A 25,686-nucleotide genomic window follows, 5' to 3' on the forward strand; every position below is an offset into this window, starting at 1 on the left:
TGACGATAAGCGCCTAAGAATCGGACGGCCTCGGTTCGACTCCCGTTGGAGGTTTGTCCGGGCTCCTCTTCTTGCGACATGAGACCCGAGAATGACTCGACGAAAGAATGCACTCACAAGTTATTGAAATCGCTAGCAAGGGCCGTGGCCTCGAAAATGATCAACATCGATCGAGAGTAACTGTGACGGCGGGCACTCTAAGCCGAGGTGGATGTCAGTCTAAAAGACGGCAACTGCGCGTCGGTCGGCATCCTCCTATCTGTTCATGGCATCGCTTTGTATCTTATCGCATTGTACATTGTGTGTGTCTTGTTCAGTTGAAAATATAACTCAACGATTACACTTAAACAGTGATGATGGCCTCACTCACCCACCGTAAAGGTTATTATATACTCAGATTACCGTATATATTGTTTGGTTTGAGCGAGTGTTGGTATCAGGTATGTACTGTACCGTATACAATGTTAAAGCTAACTAACTTGTAGTGTTTATCTAACATCGCCTTAGCGCCATGTATACATCGAATTCTCGGCCCACTTACACTACACTGTCACTGCTACTGCCACAAGGACCGAGGTCGTAATATTGTCTTCGCTATCAGCTTGGTGGGTTACCCACATGGTTCCCCAGAAAATACCTCTGTAATATGGGGCCAAAAATGTACGGTTCCCGATTGGTTTCACCAGCTGGTTACCACAATTCATCTCACCTTGATACCTTGTGGTACCCAAGTAGGCGTGCTACCTGGGTTGGGAGGTTTGGGGTGCGGCAGTTACGGTCCTGGTAAAAACATAACTTAATATTACCATGTTGAAATATATTGAGCAAATTTTTAATCCAGTACCCACTGTAATTTGATTTCTGTGCGCATTTTCTGAATTTTTTTACAGCGTTTCTCGGGGCTTTCGCGGGCCGCACAAAACGGTGTTGCGGGCCGCATGCGGCCCGCGGGCCGTAGTTTGCCCACCCCTGTCTTAGAGTCATAATCCTGTATATTGCGTGGTCATGGATAGCGCCGATATCCCTATTTCTCTAAAATATGCGCATTTTTCTCTAACTGATGATATTTAAATCTCGATCTCCCGGGATATGAAATAGCGAAAAAAAATTCAAGTTGAATATCCTCCAACAAACGACCAACGAAATAATCCTAGGCCCTTTCGAGCTCCCCCAATTGGGTGTGTGGGGGCGGCAGTTACGGCCCTGGTATAGTTCATGACCTAAAACTCCTAAGTAGATTATTTTCGTCCGCTGCTCCATTCGCGTCGCGAAACACAATGATGAGATCCTCGCACTCTGTGATTGGGACTTTAGTGATACTATTGTGGGGAATATTATATTCATTCTGGGCCAGCATCGAACAATTCATTGGTGAATGGGGTACTACAGAGAAGTGGAGAAAGATTTTTCAATATGCATGATGTAGGCTACTTTGTATGTCCTGTACCAAAACAACTGAAGTTGCGATGTCAGAATATTCAATCCAATGATACAATCAATTCCTCTTACTCTTTCATTATGTACAATGATTTCCAGGCCGGACATTTTAAACTGACTTCAAAGATTAATGCGATCCGATAAATACTCAATCCATTAAGATTCGTTGCGGTGGTGCAGTATACCTCCGCCAGAAGTTGCTAATAATTTGCAATTATGGCTATTTTTAGCTTGCAATAATACGGCCTGGCGAAATACAGTAAATCTGTACATCAATTGCACTTCATTGCGAGTTCATTGTATACCCCTTTCAACGGCATACGACGTATGACCCTGCCGGAATACTAGGTTACTTCAGCATCATCTTCCAGTTATTATACGCTTGAAATTATTTTAGTTGCTGTTAGCCGTAGGTTGTCATATAGCCAGTAGAAAAAGCCACCGTTTCTCCCTAACGTTTTCGATTTGTAGCCTACATGCTGACTTCATACGTGCCACTACGTGTAATCAGAGCCGGATGAAAAGCTTTATGTAGCCTACGTATAATTAGATAACACGAATATATTTTTAGCGAATAACAGAAGAAATAGAACTGGACTCACAATAATTCTGAAATTTTCTGAATAGCTCTGTGGCCCACGTCAAAATGCTCTGTGGCCCACCAGTGGGCCATGGCCCACCCTTTGAGAACCCCTGATTTAGAAGAAATTGATTGTATTTCGACTTGAATGCGGATATGCTCGGCGACTGACGGCTAGCCGGCGAGATGCTGTTCCACAATTGGGGTCTGGTAGTGTTCTTCGCTGACGCGCGTGTACTGTAGGCCTACTTGTGGGCTTATGACTCCGAGATGAAGTAGTTGAAATTTGAGGGACAGTGACCGCAATGGAACTGATACGTAAACTTGGCAATTTGCCGCTTCCTCATATCTTCTGTTTAGAACACCAAATCTTTTGAGTAGTGATTTATCAGTTGCACTTCCACTATCCAGGCCCCCGTGTGGATTTGTCAATGATACCGATGATGTAGTTTTTTGCAGTGGGTCAATCACTATCACTACTACTTTTACTCAAGCACTAACATGAGCTATTCTAGGGTTACCATATGTCATATTATTCAGTCCCTAGTCTAGATACCCATGATCTAACCACCTACAGATATAGCGACACATGATACGTAGCCTACTTCGCTTAGCACAAAACCGCTCCGCTAGACTGAATCAAATTCAAGCCCACCCAACGCAGATCGCAATAACTTCACCCGTTCGATATTCAGCCGTTGAACAACATACATCTATATTGCATAATGATAGAATCTGACGAAAAACAACAATTTCATAAATGAGTGTGACACCACAACCGCCGGAGGCAGGCGGACAACCGCGCCTACGAAGAAAAGCACACGAAAAACTACTCTAGTAGCGATTAAATATCTCACGAGCACAACGAGAAAAACCTCGCACGACAACCAGGGCTGAGCATGATCGAATAGCCGAGTGATCTGATGCCAAATCGAGTACTAGCCTTCGAGTCAAATATCACTCCATATAACGTTCAAACACTTATAGGACCACAATGATAATGATGCTAGGTCCACATCGCATAAAGATTGACTTAGTTGCAATGCTATGGTTTGATCACAACCTCACAGAAATGGTTATTTAACCTAACGTGCGTGCCTTCACAGTATATGTTTGGATGTTGTGATAAGACCAATCGAGGTTTCAAGGCTTCGACGTTGGAAAAAGCACCGAAACTATAATTTTGGTTGATCATAAAACTCTTATTGGAAAGGGGTATATAGTTTCAGTACTCGAATCATTGCACCCAGCCCTAACGACAACGAATGGATGTCCGTATCGCTACCAAATACATGAGCACAGTGTCCGGCCGCATCAGTCGCTCTTCATTCTACCCGCGGTCGCCCGGTAGATGATGTTATCCTTGCCGGGGTCCATGAAGAACATAGAGTAAGACGCCGCAAGCGCGGCAAGAAAAAACGCCACCATGAGCCACAGCACGATGCTGAATATCACCGGGTAGTTCTCGTGGGTGGGTGTGGCGAGGTTGACGGTGGTGACGTTGATGGGCGCAGTGTTTGACGGCTGGTTGGCGACGGTTGTCGAAGAGCTGCTGCCCGCGCTACTGGTGTTGGAGGATATGTCTCGCTTGCGCCGCGTCTGTAAAGATGGGACTTCAGTAGAAATTATCTTTTAGACCAGTGATTCCCAAAGGGGAGCGATCTTCAGAAAGTAGGGGGCAAAAATAACGAACGGGTCGATTGTGGGGCGAAAATGTTGAAACGTTCTGTCAATATTTTTATCGAAAAGCGACTCAATGCTCGATTCATTCTAGCAAGGGAATGGTCAAAAGGACGGTCGGGAACCACTGATTTAGACGATTGCACCGTACCACTCGAAGCCTGACCGCAAATTTCCTGTCGGTGATCAAAGTTTACATTGATCATACTCAGAGGTGGTCAGTACAGATGTAGTTCGGAACACTTGCATAGATCATGCAGTATGTTTTACCCACTTGCACAACGTACTTGAGTGGTCACGCTTTTAGAGCGGGAATCACCAAGTTAGTTTATCAGGCTAATCCTAATGCTAATGTTTAATCAGGCTAATGCTAATAGTCTGATTAAAACTGTTAATCGTGGCGCATAAAGTCAGATACTATTTCGCGCGAGGATTTATCCGAGTCGCCTGGTCGAAACTCTCAATCTAGCAAAGTCGGTTGCCACGATTAAGTTTTAATCAGACGATTCGCATTCTCCTGGGTAAGCTAACTATATGACCTCCGCCTTTAGATCGCTTCCGCTTGAACATTTTCTAGGAAAAACTCCTTACTTTGTACACTATCAGTTTGAAAAAGTACAAAGCTGTTTTTGGGACAAGCTTGCATCACTTTACGAGTGAAATTGTAATAATAACAGCGTGAAATAGCCCCTGTATCACGATTACTGAACATGTTCACGTAGATATTACCTGTCTGTAGAGTGTCATTCGTCATTTGCGCGCGTCAAGAAGTTACATGTTGCAATTTCAAAAGTGGGCAGTGGCCACCGCCAATTAACTGCTAAAATGATGCGATCCTTCGACCAAATCTACTTACATGAGATCATGTCAGACCTTTCTTTTCACCATTCCACTTGCCTTTGTAATTGCTACTTCTACACTAATTGAGTAAAAATTTATGGCATTACTTTTTCTTGAGTAGCAGTGCTGACTACTTTGACCACCTCTGATTACACTCAGCAGACGTAGTCAGTCAGTGACAAGGCACTTGTACTTTTTCAGAGTACTCTAGTGGGTTTGGTCCACTTGCACTACTATCGTAGGTTCCGTTTCTGGGCCCCTCCCATTCTACTTGAGCCGTTTTTCAGTCAAACTTTGACACTTTACGTTTTGGTTAAGTTTGCATCATCCATATGCGTGAAATCGTCGTAAGTAACTCGTGAAAAGGTTTATCACAGTAGCTGCTGAATATATTTTCGAAACTTGCTCATATTCGTAGCGTCCTCGGTCGTTTTGCATTAGTCGCGAAGATTCACCCTTCAATTTCGCATAAAACCGCCACAATATCGGTGTCGTTTTAGAAATTATATTTTGAATAGTATATTCATATTGAAATGAACCCGAATATTTTCGGCTGACACTCGTCAGGGGTAATCGTCAGCAACTAGTAGAGAATTCGAAAGAACAGCGTATATCAACAATCGTAACACAAAATATGACGTCACCAGCACGAAATGTCGAATACGAGAGCGATCAATGTACTATTTTTAGATGATACACGAACTCTTTTTGTTGACACAAAAAGTAGAGTACATTGAACGCTCTCGTATTCGACATTTCGTGCTGGTGACGTCATATTTTGTGTTACGATTGTTGATATACGCTGTTCTTTTGAATTCTCTACTAGTTGCTGACGATTACCCCTGACGAGTGTCAGCCGAAAATATTCGGGTTCATTTCAATATGAATATACTATTCAATTGTATATTGAAGTTCTGTACCTCAAAGAAGCTGTTCAAATTATATTTTGTTACCTTAATACTGTGGTTATATCACCAAGCTTTCATGACAATTTCACTGTTCATGACTCAAAAACTAGTTTTTCTGAAAAAATATACTAGGACACAAAATATGGGCAGATGGTCTTCATAATGTTAAAGGAGTCTACAACATAACCCCTTTAAGAGGTCGTGAAAGCAGGCAAAACATACTGCAATAATCCTAAAAGTAGTAGGCTGCTCTGTTACTGACCCTGACCACATCTGCAATATCCACAAAACACCGCGATTCCGTATACCGACATAATAACAGAAATCTAACTAACCAGATAAGCAGCAGTCGGGACGTTGGAAATTGTATCTACTTCCACAATGATCTTGTTCTTGAATTTCTTTTCCAGCGCGACGTTGAGCTGCGGATACGAAGGGACAAAAATCGTTTCCACCGAACAGCCCGTAGACAAGTCAAAGCTAGGATTCGTGATTCAATCTCTATTCGAGGGAATTGTGCAGATGTGCAAGAAAGAATAACTTTACGAGTATCGGATACAGAAACGAATGCAACAATTGGAAACAGGAATTTATCGGCTATTAGTTCATCTTTACATCTCAATGCAATATAGAGACCATATAAAGGCCTCGATATTAGCAGCGATGCCTTACCTTCTCGATAAAAAGCTGGTAGAGCCGTATTCCAGTTTCAACTTGAGATGACGATGGTCCGTATTTATGAGCAAGTCCGTCCAACGCCGTCAGCAGTATGTGCAGACTTTGGCGATTGCGAGTATCACCCTAAAATATACATAAATTGAATAAAAAGCGGAGCTGTAACATCACACATCAATATAAAACGGTTTGAATATACCGCCAGTAATCGAGAATCAAAAATACCAGTACCGGTATTCATATTTCGATCTACCAATAACTATTACAAGAATGCCAATCAATAGGATATCGGCAGCTCATTTCTGCATATTTCAGTTCGTTTTTCAAAATAGAAAAGAAAAGCAACCCTTGAGGAATGCAAACCGGGCAAACAAGGTGTCAGATCAGTCACAGCATCATTTTAAAGACCCGCCTACTGTTGGTAGCCTAAAGTTGGTGTCTAGCCACCACTGGCACTGTAAACATTAAAGTGTCGGGTGCATGAAAATCATTAGGAAAGATATCTCTCCTTCCAGGAAAACTACAAGTGACCGATCGTGTTAGATGTGTATGTGAATACTATACATACATATATACCTACACTCCACAAACACTCTCGGCGCTGCCCAAGTGCCCAATAACTTACAGATTGGTGTCTGTATTCCATGTGACGCAGAAATTTAAGTAGCACTACTGGACTAATTCGATTGGACATAGATAGGAATCGTTCTAAAAGACCTATATAGGCCTACCCTGCTATAGTTTTCATAGGCGTAGGTTGACAAATTCATAATTGCTATTCGCACATAGTCGACAGCTTCCCGCATAAGCCGCAAGTAGGTTTGGGCGAAGGTGGGTCGTGGAACATTCTCAAACTGAAATTTTGGGTCGCGACCAGAAAAAGGTTTGGAACCGTGGCCTATTAGGTAGGAACTTACAATTCTTCCCATAATATCACAAAGCATTTGCAGCTCTCCCAACAGTTTTCGAGTCTCGTCGTCCTCAGCAAGTGGTCCGACGTCTGAAGGCAACATAGACAAAACAGATCCCGTCCCTGCCAGCCGGTCACTTAATTTCGCCATGTCGACTTCACCAAGTGATCCAGGGTACTGATGAAAAACGCAACAATCGGGTTACAAATTCAATACTCTTTCCATGTCTCACATCCAAATTTCCAAATAGCAGAGATTTTCAGTGAATATTATGTTAACTTTTTAACTTAAAAACTGACAAATTTTGGTATGAAGAAACTTCATTTTAACGAAATCTGAACCTATGAAGAATTCCAGCAGTTACATCACACTGTGTGATTCACGCATTATGGCAGAATTGATTAAAATTTGTTGTAGTACAACGAAAGATACTATTCTCGGGTGGAAAGTGTCTGTCCTTACTAAGTAGCTTGCTAAGAATAGAGAAAGAACGTTCAACAGCAGAAGTTGTGTCCGGCAACACTGGTGACACACCTTCTTGCTTCATTCTGACAATGTTGTGTACATCACAATTTTTCAACATGCGCTTCTTGATATAAGAACCAATGCCCACGCCGTCTTGCTTCAGTTAGGATATTGCGGTACGTTGAGCATAACAACCTGTCAACCTATTTGTTTCATTTCACCGTTAATGATTCACAATGAGCAGACAATGACCCGTCTACAACCGTAGGCCTATAGAGTAGGCTACAAGTTCGCCGACAGTGGAAACATCTATGAAACGATGTGCAGGTTGACAAAATTTTCTGACTTTGTAAACAATTTTGACAATTTTTTGAGCTAACGCTACAAAATTTTGGCTTTCGTTTGACAGTAAATCGCCCTGGCTATAACGTGGATTGAAGTTATCCTCGAAGAGCGTGATAGGGTACGACTAGGGACGGACCCAATGATTTGAGTACAGGAACTCGAATCTGAATTCAGTATCAATTTTAACGATTTGAGTCGAGTAGCGAGATATGACTGGGAGCCGTAAACCGGGGTAACATTGGACAATTTTCAACAATTCCGCTCTGTATCTTGGAAATGCTGGGGTGTAGGGGAGGCAAGTTTTGTGTTTGTCATGGGTCATGGAGCAAAGATTAGAATTACCTAATCCTAAATCTTCATGATCATAAATAAGTACCTTATTTTTGTAAATTATCCGTGTCCAAAGTTACCCCTGCATGTGGGGTAACTCTGGACAATGTAGTTTTTTGTATGCCTTTACACTCTATTGTTTATGAAACCTCGTAAATAAGGCTTGTTTGGCAAGAGTTGATGAGAGCAGTGGCTAAAACTGAAACAAAATAGTTTATGTCTGGCCTATTGCATGATTTTTACCTAATCCACCCCCCCCTCAAAAAAAAAATTAGGTAGTTTATGAAGAGTAATGCCCCCTTATTCATCCCTTATCTCAATTTTCCCTCATGCCTTCACCAAGTGGGACTTATAAATAACATATATATGGTGATGAGGGGTATCCATCCCACTGGCAGTGTCAGCAACCGACAGCAAACATTAAGCATGTTACCGTGAATTATTGCCGATTTCAAATATGTTACTGTTCTTCAAAAGAAGCACTTTCCTTTTATTATGTCCTCTGATGGATATATTTGTCATGATTTACGATATCCCATATTCAGCAGGCACATCTTTAGGAGTATGTGATAAGTTTTTGAAGTAGCTTACGCCCGATTACAATCTCTCAGCTCATTGCCTACCCATTTTTCGTATTTTGGCAAACCCTTAATTTGTTGACCGTCTCATTCCATTTTAAATAGCCATCAGGCCGGTCATAATGACTATAGTTGACGATACACTTTGACACAGATGAAGCAGCCACTTTCCAGAGCTCTCAATGTCACATTTTCCACTGTCCAAAGTTGCCCCGTTCTGATAAAATTTGACGGGGCAACTTTGGACATCACATTTTCTTGTATTGATCTAAGGGTGAGCCCACTGAGATTTTTGCCATGGATTAAGACTACTTAGAGGTATCTGCTGCCAAGTTTTGAATCTATGAATCACATGCTATCTATGTTTGGTTGTAAGAAGTTTAATGGTCATCAATTTTGATGAAATTGACCCCCGCCATTAATTTATCAATGTTGGGTCAAGTTTACCTGGTAGTGAAATGAATCCATGTTTTATTGAGACTACTTGTGGTACTCTTGCCTCATGAAAAAGAATTGGACATCCAGCGGCGACCATTTTCCATCAACAACCATTTAAATCTTTTACTGCTTAGTGTCCAAAGTTACCCCGGTTTACGGGTACTGCAATTATACGCTTCTTGTCACTAGAAGCCTTGAAACCTTGATTCGAGATATCGCAGCATACGAAACATGCAGTGGAAGCGATGCATCTGAGCTGAGTGGATATGACACATCTGGGAACCCACACCCTTGTCACGAAGTGCAACAAAATGAGAAGAATTCTCCAAAAACACCTACCGGTAATTATATTTAAGGTGATGCAAAACTGGCATTATATGATTTTCTGTCGCTTGAGAGGTACCGACAATCTTACATGTAGCGGATGGTCAAAAATAGATGTATTTCAATTTTCTGTACTTCTGAATATTTTCCGAGTAGGTTGAGAACCTCTGCTCTAGTAAGTGCTATGCCTTGAATGACAAGCGAGCAACAAGACTGATGTCTCACTGACCACCTTTATCAAGTAACGTACCATGCCTTCCAAAGAAAATGACTGTTCGCTTCCACCATCCATTAAAAGTGCAGAATTCAATCGATCAACAAGCGTCGTTGTTCCGACAGACTCGGCGACTTTGTATTCGATTTCAAACTGAGAATTACAAGATGCAGGTAAATAGCACGTGGGCCACCTTGACATTGCAATAATTTACCTTCTTAGGAGAAAAGGTACTTCCTGTAGGAACATGGACGGTGATTAAAGCATTCAATTTTGGAGGATCAAACACATCGAAGCTTTCAAGACCTAAAGCGATATGAAAACATTGATTTAGCAGGTTTCTATCTTGGAAAAAATTGGCATGTCTTTACGTGAGGAAATTTATCGTAATGAGATGACATTGAAATCAAGCAAAAACTAATTCCCAACTTTACTGTGTATGACATGGTATACACAAGGGTTTGTTCACAGCACAAAATCATAAGGTAAGCAATTCCTTTTAACATTTTCTCCACAATATTTGGTGTGATCTCTAATAAAAGTGTGCTTAGTATTGCTACACTTACATTGCAGAACAATATGTGCAGTAACCATACACTTTCCCCAGTATATAAATGGTGCAAATTGTCAACTTATTTTGTCTAGTTGAGTAGACCATGCGACCAAATTACACCCAGCACACCCCACTGTTTGTCAAAGTTGGAAAGCATCTTGACAACTGGTAGCACATTGGGTTTATCACCTACCGTATACCATTCTGTGAGTGATTAGTCTGCTACTAACCTGGCCATGATTTGGTTGATTGAAGAAATTGCGAAGGCAAACCGAATAGAAAATTGATCACTCCGGACAGTTCACTTCTTGGTATCGCAGTCTCGCCTGGTGCAGCAAACTTCATACTTGACGGAGATTGGACAATGTAGAATTCACATTTTGCAAAGCCTGCAAAATATAGTGGTGTAAAATCAGAGCGTATTACGCTGCCGCGATTAGACATGAGCACAGAGATTCGTGGACAGTACTCGAGTATGAATTGCGTATCTAAATATCAACGATTAGAGTTGAGTATAGTGCAAAGGAATATTTTATCAAGTTCTGAAATTATCCGCTACATCTCACAAAGAGTTGTTTATAATCTATCAATAATAATTATAGTTTCGATATTATTTTTCACAGTTGCGGAAGTCAGCCTATATACGGTATAAACCAAATCATTTTCTGGGGCTGTTTCAGCACTTTACGATCTGCGGAATAGGCTACCCCAATCTATTATATTGATGATGGGATGTTGTAGCAAACACGTATCGCAAACACTCACCCACTATTACTGATATCAAAATCAATCTTCTCAGGATTCCTTGCATATTCTAGTCTCACATACAAGGAGCTATACCGTACTTAATCTACACAATAAGATCTATTACTGTTCATACGAAAATATTCAGTACAGTTGATATAGTGATAACGTCGAAGAAGCAAGTCAATGCAATGCAGTCTCCGTTATGCTATACGGATCGTGAACCTTCATAGTCACCAACAATTTTGAAACCAAGAGCTACTGCTTGGGTTGATGATTAATGCGAAGGCCTAGCAGTTCCCAGTTACTCCTGCCATTTACCCATGCGGGGGTTGAATTTCTTCACTTTGACACTTCACACTGCCCCTGGGTCAATCTCCACGTCGAGGCTCAATAATACCAACTACCGTAGATTCCCTTTCGCCTTTCGGACTGACTGACTTCACTACGAAACGGCGAAACGCCGATCTCGCCTCAGTTCAGTAGATTACACAACCGAACATGTGTCACTAACGTTTACAGTTTACACAGCATGGACGAGGTCATAAAAACATGCATTTTATCTACGAATGCAAATTTTCCGCAAATAGTTCGCCACAGAGGAAGCAGAAAATTAAGTTACGTTACCAGAGAGGAGCAAAATGCGGCCACAGGCACTCCAATCTCCGTAGCCCGATGCAAAAATATTGATTGACAGCCTAACCTCCGGTCACGTGAAAATCGTTATAACTAGTTGACCATAGATAACGAATTTCGATGGTGCATGAGCTAAGGAGAGTGAAAGGAGGATAAATCGCTTTCGTTAATGAAAAACCGAGTTCGTAAGTCCAAGTGAGATAAAAGAGCGAATACAACCTTTGAATTTGGTTTCTGCGAATCGAAAGCCACATTACGGTCATCCCTCAGGATTACCACACCACAACCTGATATATCGACCTCGCCTACTGACATTAGGGCTGTTCGAAAATATGTTGTAGTTTTTTTCTTAAAATTTCACTGGCTACTTCATAAAATTGTTAGGTTGTCTAAAAAATGAGGCACGCCTATTTTGGTTCAATTTCAACATCTAGAAGTATTGATACCTGTTCTACAGCCTTGAACGCTTCATGCCAGCCTGGGTTCTTCTGATACTCTTTAAATCCCTAATCCAATCGAAGTGACAATATGGCATCCTTTGTTGGGGGGCCGCCAATAAAACTTCACTCGAGCCATTGCAAAAACTACAACATAAGGTGCTCCGTATCATAGCTAGAGCTGATGATACTCACCTCCTCTCTTCCGCATCTTCGACGGCAGAGCTGGATGCCCTGACTGGTGACCAAATGCCCAAAGTTCATGAGTGGACGGCCCAGAACAACCTTTGCATAAACGCCTCGAAATCGCAATTGCTGACAGTAAATTCAAAAAATAACCTAACCGTTAATATCGCTGGTCAGCCCGTTTCCAACACAGATAATGCCAAATATCTCGGAGTTTTACTGGACTCGAACATGTCCTGGAAGAGTCATATTCAGTCCCTAGAAACTAAGTTATCACCGAAGTGTGGCCTGTTCTACAGCCTTGGGCGCTTCATGCCAGCATGGGTTCTTCTGATACTCTTTGAATCCTTAATCCAATCGAAGTTACATTATGGCATCCTCTGTTGGGGGCTGCCAGTAAAACTGCACTCAAGCCACTGCAGAAACTACAGCATAAAGTACTCCGAATCATAGCTAGGGCCCCAAAGGGTGGCTGCCAATCCAATAAGTCGCTGCTGAAGAGATTCGGCGTCCTAAACATAGAAGATATGCGGAAACTAGAAATCGCCAAGTTTATGTATCAGTTTCACTGCGGTTGTTGCCCCGAATATTTCAATGACTTCTTTACCTCTGAATCAAAAGCGCACAAGTACAACACACGCGCGTCCACGTCGTCCAAATATCATATGATCGACCGAAAAGATCATCGCTCCATCAAATATGCCGGACCTGATGTGTGGAACAGTATCCCGCCGGCCATCCGACAGTCGACGAGCATGTCCACATTCAAGTCGAAATACAAGCAATTACTACTAAATAAATACAGTCCATCCTCAAGATTACCGGACCACGACTGACCTATCGATCTCGCTTCCCATTGTTTCTGCGCGGCAGTTTGAATCTTGCGCTGCCGATTATAGGCGCAGAAGCCTGTCTATGGGGTTATCTACGGATGCTAATCGTTGTAATTCATACACGTGATCCATGACTTTATTAACAAAATAGCACGCCCAACTTGATGATGATAGCTGACACTAAGCACAGCAACAGCAACAGCAACAGCAACATACAGCCGGCGAACGTAACAGAATCAAGATAAACGTAACTAATGTAAGTTTTACAATTAATTTTGCGTCAACGTAAATAACCAACAAATGGTGGTTCGCAGACGCTTTATATAGCGGTAAGAACAGCCTATCTGAAAAGGCTTGATTACAAATGATTACTAAAATGAAGATTAACAAATGAAATGCGTAAGCGCAAACACTCCCCCATTTGACTGATCCCAGTCAACAGAATTATCAACGTTATGCACATTCAAAATAAGTCGACTACTCGAATCACCATTCACACGAGCAAAGTGAAATTGTACAAGACCAACATACAAGGAGCTACTGAACCTCCGATCCAAATGACGTTCTATATGTCACCCTAAATAGTAGAAAGGCGTTCACCAGCTCTACAAGCGACGAGAATGAATCACTTTTAAAATGGTAGGGTGGCGTTCGGCAGCTCTACAGGTGAGGAGAATTAATCATTTGGAGTAAATAAGGAAGCGTTCAGCAACTCTACACAAGCGATGAGAATATATCACCTTGAATTGGTACAGAGGCGTTCAGCATGTCTACAAAACGACGAGAATAAATCACTATGAATGAGCGCAGACAATCGAACGCGACTCCAGCTTGGACAGTTTCACCTAGGCGCGCGATGATGACTCTCGATGTCGGATGAATCGTATCACAATCTCCAAAATTCGTCACCAACGGAGAAGTCGAAATAATCTCAAGAGGCGTCCTCGCAACGTGCAACAGCTCGAAATGAATATTTCGGAATCATACCAATATTTCAGGCTTTGCACGGTAGAAATTCTTCAAATAGCCGAATTCTCCTTTCGATGCGAGGGGACTGACACAAGTCTAACAGCCGATGTGCGTCAATACCATAAGGGAACGGTAGCGAGGGCGAAAATGAAGCGACTGGGCAGAGGAATAAATGTCTGTGCAGATAAATTGTTCCGTCTCGACCCTCTGCTGCCTTGAATGCCAATCCGCATCATCGTCAGGTCGAGTTCTCGATGATCTTCAAGAGGGTGTTTCAATCTTCCGCATCCAACGTTTGTGCATTTCTGTCGGCAACTGTGACTCAAGCACCCGAGTGAATATGGTCCCTGGTGATATCATCTGGAGAGAGAAGAATATACTCTCCATGCAGTTGCGCTGCCATCTTTGCAATGATCCTGAATGTGGCAGCCATGCAATCTATGCGACTTTCAGACAAACGGAGAATGCTGTAGACGAGATCAACGCGTTGTTGGAATACGAAAACTGAACGGACGAAATGAAACTTGAGCTCCTGATTCTCGAAACGGTGAACATAGACTGTGGAAACATCGCAATCGTCCGCTCCGTCCATGAAGAAAACGCCCTCTTCTCTTCAATGTAGAGAACATTCGACGGAAATCTTCCACCGGCGAATTGATTGCAAATTGCAAATTAATTGTAAATTGTTTCTGCGCGGCAGTTTGAATCTTGCGCTGCCGATTATAGGCGCAGAAGCCTGTCTATGGGGTTATCTACGGATGCTAATCGTTGTAATTCATACACGTGATCCATGACTTTATTAACAAAATAGCACGCCCAACTTGATGATGATAGCTGACACTAAGCACAGCAACAGCAACAGCAACAGCAACATACAGCCGGCGAACGTAACAGAATCAAGATAAACGTAACTAATGTAAGTTTTACAATTAATTTTGCGTCAACGTAAATAACCAACAAATGGTGGTTCGCAGACGCTTTATATAGCGGTAAGAACAGCCTATCTGAAAAGGCTTGATTACAAATGATTACTAAAATGAAGATTAACAAATGAAATGCGTAAGCGCAAACACCCATGACATGCCGCCCTATTTCTTGTCGCATTCTTTTTCTATACTATCTTCTTTACTTTCATTCAGTGTGCATGCCTCCTCTTTACATCGCCTAGGCCAAGGTGGGTGTCAGATTCCATAGACTACTCCTTGTCGCCTCGACATCTTCCTGTCTTTTCATTGTATCGCATTTTTTGTGGTGTATTGAACTGATAAAATTGCTAATAAACCAATGATGATGATGATGGGTCTAGCTGTTATTTAGACAGTAACTAGATCAGAAGAAATCAGGTCGTCCCTTCCGTTGTAAAAACATTGCGTTAATTTTTGCCTGATGTTTAACGGTCGGGTAGGTCCTGAGGAAAAAATATTTATCACGCTCGCTTTGTGATGGCCGTGAATTGAATAAACGAATTTCGTGTATTTCACGTTAGCTCAGTTTTCGGCTTAAAAAGGCAAACATCTTCACCAACGTCCTTGTTCCGAATTCGGCGTGACTTTTCCCTGCTCAGTAGCAATATGGTCGAGAGGCTGTCGCGGGCCCAACGAAATTGCTTCGTGAGTCGCACTTCATCAGGGGGTGGAATTTCGACAGAACGCATATACACATACATCTAGCTAAAAATACGCCAGAATAAACATACAATTGGAAAGAACTATATAGTTTCACACTCAACGGTTCTACAATAGTGATGAAAAATCCTTGTGAACCGCGTGTTATCTTGCGATACAACCCTGAAGTCAGATTCTCCCCTAAAAATTTCAAAATGCCCCCTAAGGGAGGAATCCCCCCCCCCATCCGTTTGGGAACCACTGACCTATTTTTTTATGCACCTGCCTCAATCAAAGTTCATTTCACATTTTATAATTTATTGCTATCATAGTCGACCCTACTAAAATCAAAAATTCCTCATACAAAAGCAACTGCAGCAAAGATTCAATTCGCAGGTGGAATATCGTAAATGACACCGCCACTCCAATATCACGGGTAAAGCGTGGAATGGGTCCCTAGTTCACCTTAACGACACTGTCGTCCACAACAAAACAGACTTATTCACATCCCCAAGCAATTGAGATGCTTGTCAGAACATGAGGAGGAACATTTCAGCAATCAAGACAAGAGTAAATGAAATAGCGCAATAGTCACACCACATGCCTTCTTGGCGCATCTAAGCTTCCGCATACAGGTAGGTCATTTCCAATGCAATAGTGATTGGTAATGACTTGGCCGGCTAGAGGGACATGGTTGTTGTACCATTGGTCAGCTGCGCATCCGTTGTTCACTAGCTGCTCATCGTGAGGGAGATATTCTTCTCGGTACTCATAATTATAGCTTCCCCGTGTATTTGACTGTATCAATGAATGGCGATGAATCCCGGGACCATCGCAGTCATATGGTGGTGGATAAATGGGACAAGCGGATGCTGCAGGCCCACAGCCAGGTACATGATTTGCATAATATACTTCGTTAAATTGATGCCATTGATGACGGTCACAATTTTCCACATAATGTCCGATGTTTGAGATGGGAGCTGAGGCCGAGTTCATCATTTGCGCATCGTCTTGTTTCCTTTGTGACCTAATCGGCGTACATTCGGTGCGACTTCTTTTGGGGCCTGGCAAGTCGCACTCTTCGTGTTTTCTGCTCTGTTTAACCCTCCTTCTTGTCCCACCGGGGAGGAAGCCTTTCGAGTAAGGATTGGTAGCAATTTTCAGTTGAGAGAGCTGGCTATTTTGATACGCAGTCACGGTAATGAAGTTTGTTTCCACAAAACTGAAGGAGAATATATCTTCCAGACTGTCGCACCTTGCGATGTACACGCGGAGTTGGTAGCGGTGCAAGGAATGGAGAAGAAACTGAAATGAAACATGATATAGTCAATTGGAGCCGCGGGCAATTGTCATCAGAAGCAAACGTAGCCTTTCCAAAGCTGTTTAGTGTTTGTAGATGGCATTGCAATTAGAAATTAATATTACTAAAGTGTCACGTTGAGACGTAGTATTGTAAACAAATATAGTTGAAAAATTAGAGTGGGAATCAAACATTCGAAATATGTTTTGCCATAGCGAGGTTAAAATAGGTGGAATACGCTTATGTCAGGTCGGTTTATTGTTATTAAATTTATCCTTTCCAAAAAATCACAAGATTGCGATAAAATGAAAAGATGAAAGGGTGTCGGAGTCATGATTTCGAACTCGCTGCCCTACAGACCGACCCTTTCAGACTAATATACGACATTGAAGCATTCAAAATGAAAGCGGTTTTACTTACCTTGCCGTTTTGCAGCTTCAACGGTGAATTGGTTAATTTAACTTTGTGGAAGGATACGATCTTATTCATGATATCCTCGCCAGTTGACGACGACAATGGATGCACGAAAACTTGTTGGTTGTAAGGCAAGTCAGCTCTTCCCGCGACTATCCATCGACCATCCTGTAAGACGAATAGAAAGTAATCACTCTCCCAGGACAATGTCATTCCTGCAATTTTTATGAAAATAAGGGATTGCCAGTTAAAAATTATAATGCAAACTATGTATGAAGAGATACCAGATTACTTCCATATTCTAAAAGATGCTCCAGGCGAGGCTCGAACTCGCAACCTCCGCATTGCTCCGCAGCTGTCATATTAGTACGGCGCGCTAGCCGATTGCGCCACTGGAGCAACCGAAATTCGGTTGATTGTACAATTGCGGATCCAAAGTAATATAAGAAAAACTAGTTATATCACAAACCAGTTCGGTGGCTTTGTTTTACACCGATATCTAGTCATTTAAACCACGTGCTAATAGTGATCATTGAATTGCTCAATGGCGACAGTATCAACCTCTTGATGGAGAATCACAACTCCTGACGGGAATTTGTAGGATATACAGAGGTTATGAAAGAATTATTTACTCTATATATGGTAATCATACAGATTTGGTTCAAATCATTATACGATAAAATTATTTCCTCTCAGTGCACGTGCAATTGCTATGCTGCTGTAATTTCGCTGCTATCAACATGCTGCTATCGCATCATGCATGCATAATACACATGCATCATACCACATCTATTACGCATAGAGGTAATATGAAGAAAATTGAGATGTTCTTACCTGGAACTTATAGCGATTCTCGTCGACTCTTTCGACATCCATCATGATTTTATAGCGCGCGCATGGCTCCAATCCTGAAAACGTGACTCGAAACGATGGGAATATTCGCCTGAAACAAAATTAATATCATTACACGTTAGTCATAAAAGAATAGCTTATCTCCCTCACAATATGACTTACCTGCCAACTTTATTCAGCACCATTTCGGTGCCGATCGAATTGAATTGATTCCACAACGCTTGATCGCATAACGTAATTCGAACAGCTGACTCCCTGCACTGTGCCAGATCTCTTCGCGCGTAGGCTTCGTCGGGAGCAGCCCTCAGTTGGCCGCCACCGTTGCACGGATCTTGAACCAATAAGGCATTACTCTGACCATATACGCAGCTAGGAACTTGACTTGGATACTGTTGTGACATCTCTGTCTTCTGCTAGCGACGGGTTGCGAATGAGAGGCCTTGCTTGGTATGACCTCGCATATATTCATTTCACCGCGACGTTGTACTTTTAAGTTACAATTTATGTGTATTGCGTATTGTTTTAGTTAGAACATGTGAACAACTGCTCCGCAGCCGTGGTCGTTCAGTAACTTTACGGGATGTGTTTTAGGCGCATACCTGTCATATTCTCAGCGTGAATAATGTGTATTTGGATTCAGTTCTGACGGCCGTACGCGGATGCGCACCGCGGGACTCTCTCGTTCTTATCATCATTAAAGTAATGCTTATTACCGTATCAATGGCGGGATGCCGTTATCAAGACGTTGGCGGCGGACTGCTTCTATAATGTATCGTAATAAACATCATTAAGTATGTTAATTCGATAAGAACATATGGATGACAGTAGCGACTCATTCATATCAGTATCAAAGTCGTTTGAAATCGCAGATTCAAATATAATAGCTAGTATTCCCGGGATCCGTCTTCCCAACTGTTGAGATCGAAGGATGCTTGGAAAGGTGTGATGTTGATGATGTTGATGTGATGATCCCGCATATTGCCAAATAGGGTGAATATGCCAATATGGACGCTCAACTGACGGACGCGGAGGCTCAGCCAGTTCCAACCAAACGATACTCATTTCATAATTTTATGCATGCTAGTTATAATGACATGGTGAAGCCCGGCAAAGCCCGAGCATGTCGAAGCTGCTTGGTCTGCGATTATGTCGCTGCTGCTCGAATTTATGACCGTATCTAAGACGTAAATGGAAATGGAAATAACGAATTGGTATTGAAGACGTGATCATTTCTAGTACGGATGAGAAGGTCAGAAGGATTTGCGACATAAAATATTTGATGGCTTGAAAGTTCACTCGACAAGTTGTATGCGAGTCACGAATCGTTCCAGATTTCTCATTCATATAGAGTTCGAGTCATGTCAAATCATTTAGTGTATTGACTCATCCCAACACTGTGTTTTTGACCGACATATATACCGCGAGAACGAGTGTGACATTTATCGTATGTAACAAGGAAAGGCGACTTCTCAAGTTGGTTGGATTGATATAAAACATATATTCAACAAGATGGGTTTTGAATCACAGCATCAATCGCGTATTAGTATTTCCAATCCGTGTAAAACGAAAACGAAATCTGTTTTCTGGATCATATCTTGCTATGTAATTATTTTGAAGTATTTGCACACAACAAACACATGTTGTAACACAGTTTTTTTTCTTTCAGCATTGTGATTTTGAAGCAATAGTTTAGTATATCTTCTTCAAGTATTATGATTGTGTAAAATAACCAGTCAATAGGCCAGTCGTTTCATCTCAATTTAATCTAATACCGAATACAGTAACAACAACTTAACTAGCATTATATGCGCGTTCATTAGCAATCCACATAGCAAATACCAACGACAGACCATCGTCATCCGGTTTTAATGACGTCATGTGTAATGGCAAATTCACGTGATCAAGATCCTTAACTGAGTCACACGTGATGAAGCGGATGAAGTCGTGTGCAAAAAATAAAATTATCGCAACGTGGCCATACAAATAAAGGAAACGGAGACATGTCCGTCCATACACGAGAAGTTACATTTACACGTCGCAAGTACGCTTATACACGCCCACGCAGTCGATCTGGCACACACCACCCTTCAGACATCAGAAAGAGAAATTGCCAGTTGCGTTGTCCTAACTAAGTGGAATATGCGATCAGCTTCCCATGACGCATACTCATATGATTTTTGCTGTGTAAAATTAATTAATTTCGGAGATGACTTTAGAGGCTTAATGTACTGTACAGTGTGCCCTGTTCACACATACATTTTTGTTGACTCGGACGCAACTGTCTTGATTTACCTCATTTCACCATCGGCGACCAACTGTCATACTCCAGTGCTGAAACTGTGAAGTTCAGTGCATTTAAGCCGTTAGTATTTTCAGTGCTCGCTGTGAGCGAAGAAGAATTATTGCACATGGGTCGTAGTTGCACACTCCCTTATATACATATGTAGAGCAAAACTAACCTTATATGACAATCGCTTCCACGGACCGAGAAATATTGTATCGGGCGTGGTCAGGAGCAGATATCGCTTCCCGTATATACATCGTGAGAATAACAAGGATTTGTTGTGGCACATCATTGAAACTGAAATTATTTCAGTATTGAAATAACGTGAAACTGAATGTGATGATAAAATCAATATTACCTATTCCAAGTGAAGCAAAGATGTTTGATGCTTCATTTGATTATTAAATGCCAATTTATTTGGCGATCCTTGGAGCGTCCATTGCATTACCTCCAGTAAGATGGAAAATATGTGGTATCATTATTTAACATTCTGTATGATGTAGTACAGTTTCTATTTGAAAATAAAGTATTCAGCTTACCAATCGGAATATATCGTCGGTTACTAGACGGTTGGGAGAACGCAACAATTACCGAGCCATACAATATAGTCTCGCTACATACAAAAGAGATGTGTGTCAATAGGTGATTCATCGAACATAGGACTTTAGGTATAGGTACAGAGCAATAATGTTCTCAGCGTACATATTGAGCTGATGATCGTACCATATTCGTGTATTGGACACGTATAGGCATACAAAACATTGATTCATACAATCACACGCCTTGTGTCCCGAAACATAACCGCTGATAGGCATGTATTAGAAACGATAGGCGCCATGTACTGCGGTAATAGAAAGACCCGATTAAAGTACCCAGCATTGATACTCCAAGTAGCAGTAATACGGTAATTGTCCACGGATCTACTCAATAATAAGTAGAAGTAATGATTTTCAAAGAATACCAATATTATATCAAGTATTCTCTGAACTTCGCGGGGATCCACAATAATACGGCGATTTCCAGATACATTTCCAAATGTGTTTAGAGAGAGAAAAACTAAGGGCTGGTTTAACCTTGACATAATTACTTGCAGGTATGAATGGTTAATTTTATCGAACATAATCGCGACTTGTGGGCATGGAAAATGATTGCATACGGTAGCGAGTATCCGTTTGGTCTATATGGTAGGGCGGAGCATGTACCGGAAACGGATTGGATATCCGGCCGGATTTTCTCATTCTCTCATTCCGGAGCCGGAACAGTACTTTTTCTAATACGGCCGGAGTCGAATCGGAGCCGGATCAGTGCTTTTTACTAAGAATATGACAGTCTTACCCTCTTCCACCCTCGAATCCATAGTTACAGTGAAACGTTCATGGAAATAAGCCACATGAAAAGTCCAAGTTGTCATAATTACTTCAGATAAGGGTTGGGTTTGATCTTTGAGTTTTGAATTTCCTGTTTGCATTGTTTCAATCAATATTCGATGTCATCCTTCGAGTTGATGATCATTATCGGAGTTTTTCGGACCGGATCACGGTCATTTCTAGAATCCGGCCTAGGAGTCGGACCGGAGTCGAACCACAGCTTTGAAAATCAGAATCGGAGTAGGACCAGAGAATTCGCCGATCCGCTCCGCACTAGTCTATGCGTGTACTTATTGTCGTTGTAACCCGTTATATACATGAAGCGAGCTGTCACTGTAATTAACAGCGACTAGCTTTGTATCGGGTCAACTTATCCTTTGCAATTTTGAATGCAAGCCAGGGATTTTAATGGACTTAACGGTAAATGTGGAGAAAAATCTCGCAGTTGGTTAGCGGAGCTTCTTAATGGCAGAACTTCTACATGTCTTTGTTCTCCGGTAAGTGTTGTAAAATACTTTGGAAAGGGGGTATAATAATGGCGAGGTGGAACTGCATGGGGATCGACTGCTTGCTGCTGCAAAACTTAATTTATGCATATATGTAGGGATGAAATTCAGCCCGGGACGAGAGGTGTCTAATGTTGGGATATTTGGCGTGCAGCAGTGTGAGCATGAGCAGTTATGTGGTTGGGGTGCGGCTGTTACGGACCTGCATGAATACATCAATTTTCAAAGTAACAAAACCAGCCTCCACGGTTGGTGTCAGCATGCAGTCAAACGAGTGCATGCAAAAGTGATGGACTTTAGTCAAATCCAAATTATTTCGAGTAAGACGTAAAATGGAAGACACGTGGTTGAAGTTTATCGTTTCGGGACGCGGCTATCTTTGTAAATTTGACACAGAAAGGGCATGAAGGCCGCTCACCATTGGATTGTCGCAACCTTTAGCAATGTTGTTACGGAGAAAGTGTCCCTTGTGTCCATACCTCAAGTGTGCTAATTATTATTAAGCGTGTGAAATGTCATGAGTCACTTGTCTGAAGTAGGCCTACCACTGCGAAAGTTATTCTCTCATTCTAACGAGGTTGTTAAGCTATGATATGAGGTCAGGAAGTGAAAGGCATAGGATGAAGAACATACGGTGACGTCGCAGCCTTTTCAAGCTATTCTGAGATTTTCGTGTATGATGGTATGAGTTTATGATATCGATATCGACGCCAAACGTGTAATTATCTTGGATTAAAGAGCAGGGGAGTAAAAGTCTCTGTCCGCATCCGAAGACAGTTTGCCCATTCTAGTCGCTGTAGTGTAGGTAGATTTGGATATTATAGTGCTGCCTTCAAAAGCTGGTCTCGGTTGGTACTGATATGTAACGTAATAGTGATACATACAGTGTGAGTAAACATTCGAATACCGTCATACTGTCAGTGTCAAATGTCCATATGCAGTGGAGGTTGAAACAATATGTGACAGTTATACCATAACTACTTTTTTATAATACAAATTGTAGTAGAATTCTGTAAATACAGTAAAAGCATCGATCTATTTTATGGCAAACGCTGTCTGATAAACTCACCAAACGGATCCACCTAAATAGCATAGTTTCTCAATATAGACAGTGTCTTAAGCGGTGCCAATATCTCGTTCAAACCAGAATGTCGTGATGGAACATCGTCTCGGCTGAATTCTTTGTCAATCGCTGCTGTCAGACAGTAGGATAACTTGCCACGCCGCCGCAATCCCCAGATTGATGCAATCGTTGCTGGCCTTTTGTTTCTTCTGGATATGGGTTCACTGTCGGACGTTCCACATTACTCAGAGGTAAATAGGCATTGTTCGAGTACTTTGAGCCAAGCCGGCCACTGCGATCACCGTGTGTTATTATTGTTGTGACTGAGGTTGGCTATTTGGTTGAAGGAAACAAAGACTGTAGTAGTAAACACGAACAGCTGATTACGGAAATAGACAGCGTTCGTCACGCTCGAATGGACGTTTCTCTCTCGAATTTCACAAGCGACCGCAAATCTTTATAAACAAGTTGTGATGGATCGAAGTGCCTTGTGTTGTTGCCCAACAGGGCAGTCAACCCAGTATACTTGGGCATATTTGAGATTTGGTAATGGCGTCCGTTATAGTTAACCTAACGACCAAGCGACTAGGTAAAGAAAAGCCAACGGGGTTGTTCTATAACTGATATTTTGCTTCGGGCAGATACTAACGCGTCTGACGCAATAGTTGGTCACATCGACTGGGAATCACCGAGTTATATAAAAGAATTTAACTCAATTCGTACATCATATCAAATACAAGTTCTGGCATAGAAAGGATGGCCCCACATAGCAGAAAATTCGCCTACGCGCCACATCAAGATTGCATGAAAGACAATATCGAACCGGAATACTATAGCTTTATTCCTTATTTCAAGTACGAAGACGAAGAGCCCGTTTTGTGGATATTCGGATACGGTTCTTTGATATGGTTGCCAAAGATTGAATATTCAAAGTCAGAAAACGGATTCGTTGAAGACTACGCACTTCGATTTTGGCAGGGAAACACTACACACCGCGGGACACCAGAATCGGTAAGTTGATAGTTGCATATCAGCTAACTATTATACTATATTTTATGTGATTTATTACTTTTTTAGCCCGGGCGAGTAGCCACACTGATCAAAGAGACAGGCGCCGAAACATGGGGAAAAGCATTCCAACTGCGTGGTTTTGAACAAATCAACGACGGTTTAAAGCACTTGTGCGGGCGGGAAGTCACACTGGGCGGTTACACATTCGAGTCACTACAATTCCAAGTGGAAGGTTGCACACAGAAGCGGGTGTTAGAGGCCGTGACATTCATAGCAAGTCCGAACAACAGTCTGTATCTCGGCCCTGCAAACGAAATCGATATCGCCAACACGATTGTACACTCCAGAGGGAAGAGTGGACATAATTTGGAATACTTGTTTCGTCTCACCGACAGCTTACGCGCCATTGCGTCAGAATTATCGGATCCGCACTTGCGGATTCTGGAGCACGCTTGCCATGCAATTTTAGCGTCAAAGTCGCCCGCCGATGACGACTATATTGCTTCGTGTTTGGCCTCGCGCCAGCATATGATTGCCGCCTCTAAAAGCATTGTTTTGTATAACGATTTTTGTAATATAAGACATACATAAATATTTTTATTGCGGCGGATTCAATATCAAAAGTTTTTAATTGCAGCTCGGCATTCGACATCATAACTAAATATTGTGAAAGCGCTACTGTTTTATTTATTTGTACATATTGCGGTGTTTGCGTGTTATCTACCTTGCCGTGTACCGGTGCCATATATTTCAAAATTTCGTTACTGCAGACCAATTCTTTCATGTATAGATGCGATTTTTATTTTGTTTACAATAAGAGGTATGTTTTATGCCATTGTGAATGTAAAATAACCAATAAACTGGTGTTCTATTTAATCCATCGTAGTGAAGCTGGCTATCAGTCGATTTCTTTGAAAAGTTGTGCTAAAGGCCTCGTGATGTTACGTATGTAATAGCCTACTTTGTCGTGTTACTTCAGTTCAGATCAGCTGATGACGTGGGATGTCTTATGGCGTGGGTTGATTTATGACGTAAACCATACATCGATGTAGCTGCGCTTATTCACCATATGTATACATTATTTATATGCTTCGATTCGCACACGCCTCTTTAAAGTGTGCGACTCAATTGGAGAAGTAGAACGGGGTGGATCAAACTCTCACAAACGCGTTGCGCACAAACACGTGATATAAAAACGGGTT

At 41.9% G+C, this 25,686-nt stretch overlaps 3 protein-coding genes and 1 long non-coding RNA gene across 5 annotated transcripts in view; 1 reads left to right on the forward strand and 3 right to left on the reverse strand.

Annotated features, from left to right (window-relative positions):
* LOC145437175 (renin receptor-like) overlaps window positions 1-11,196 on the reverse strand; it is a 43,564-nt gene extending 32,368 nt beyond the window's left edge. Inside the window, exons 1-8 of one of the 2 annotated variants that reach the window (XM_080314366.1) lie at window positions 11,044-11,196; window positions 10,509-10,667; window positions 9,940-10,031; window positions 9,762-9,878; window positions 7,038-7,208; window positions 6,118-6,246; window positions 5,781-5,867; window positions 2,701-3,616 (exon numbers count right to left, since the gene is read on the reverse strand). In XM_080314366.1, the coding sequence (XP_080170492.1) occupies window positions 3,332-3,616; window positions 5,781-5,867; window positions 6,118-6,246; window positions 7,038-7,208; window positions 9,762-9,878; window positions 9,940-10,031; window positions 10,509-10,667; window positions 11,044-11,089 (1,086 nt within the window). In that variant the 5' untranslated portion in view covers window positions 11,090-11,196 and the 3' untranslated portion in view covers window positions 2,701-3,331. Of the gene's footprint in view, window positions 1-2,700; window positions 3,617-5,780; window positions 5,868-6,117; window positions 6,247-7,037; window positions 7,209-9,761; window positions 9,879-9,939; window positions 10,032-10,508; window positions 10,668-11,043 lie in introns of those variants that run through there. The other variant, XM_080314367.1, reaches the window with a different exon arrangement.
* Window positions 11,197-13,234: 2,038 nt separating this feature from the next.
* On the reverse strand, window positions 13,235-15,158 carry LOC145437179 (uncharacterized). The gene is made up of 2 exons (XR_013914606.1): window positions 13,910-15,158; window positions 13,235-13,854 (listed from the first exon to the last, which is right to left on the reverse strand). It is a non-coding gene; the product is annotated as an uncharacterized LOC145437179 (long non-coding RNA).
* Window positions 15,159-15,988: 830 nt separating this feature from the next.
* On the reverse strand, window positions 15,989-19,200 carry LOC145437178 (T-box-containing protein TBX6L-like). Its single transcript, XM_080314371.1, has 4 exons — window positions 18,416-19,200; window positions 18,236-18,344; window positions 17,408-17,569; window positions 15,989-16,992 (listed from the first exon to the last, which is right to left on the reverse strand). Exons 1-4 carry the CDS (start codon window positions 18,652-18,654, stop codon window positions 16,279-16,281), a joined length of 1,224 nt encoding a protein of 407 aa, XP_080170497.1. The 5' UTR covers window positions 18,655-19,200; the 3' UTR covers window positions 15,989-16,278.
* A 3,678-nt stretch (window positions 19,201-22,878) lies between these two features.
* LOC145437180 (glutathione-specific gamma-glutamylcyclotransferase 1-like) lies at window positions 22,879-25,360 on the forward strand. The gene is made up of 2 exons (XM_080314372.1): window positions 22,879-24,484; window positions 24,551-25,360. The coding sequence occupies exons 1-2, from the start codon at window positions 24,230-24,232 to the stop codon at window positions 25,073-25,075; spliced, it is 780 nt and encodes a 259-aa protein (XP_080170498.1). The 5' UTR covers window positions 22,879-24,229; the 3' UTR covers window positions 25,076-25,360.
* Window positions 25,361-25,686: the final 326 nt, after the last annotated feature.

The sequence above is a fragment of the Botryllus schlosseri genome, chromosome 4 (assembly GCF_051294905.1).
Source record: "Botryllus schlosseri isolate E-star chromosome 4, Bs_hap1, whole genome shotgun sequence".
In the NCBI taxonomy this organism is placed as follows: Eukaryota; Metazoa; Chordata; class Ascidiacea; order Stolidobranchia; family Styelidae; genus Botryllus; species Botryllus schlosseri.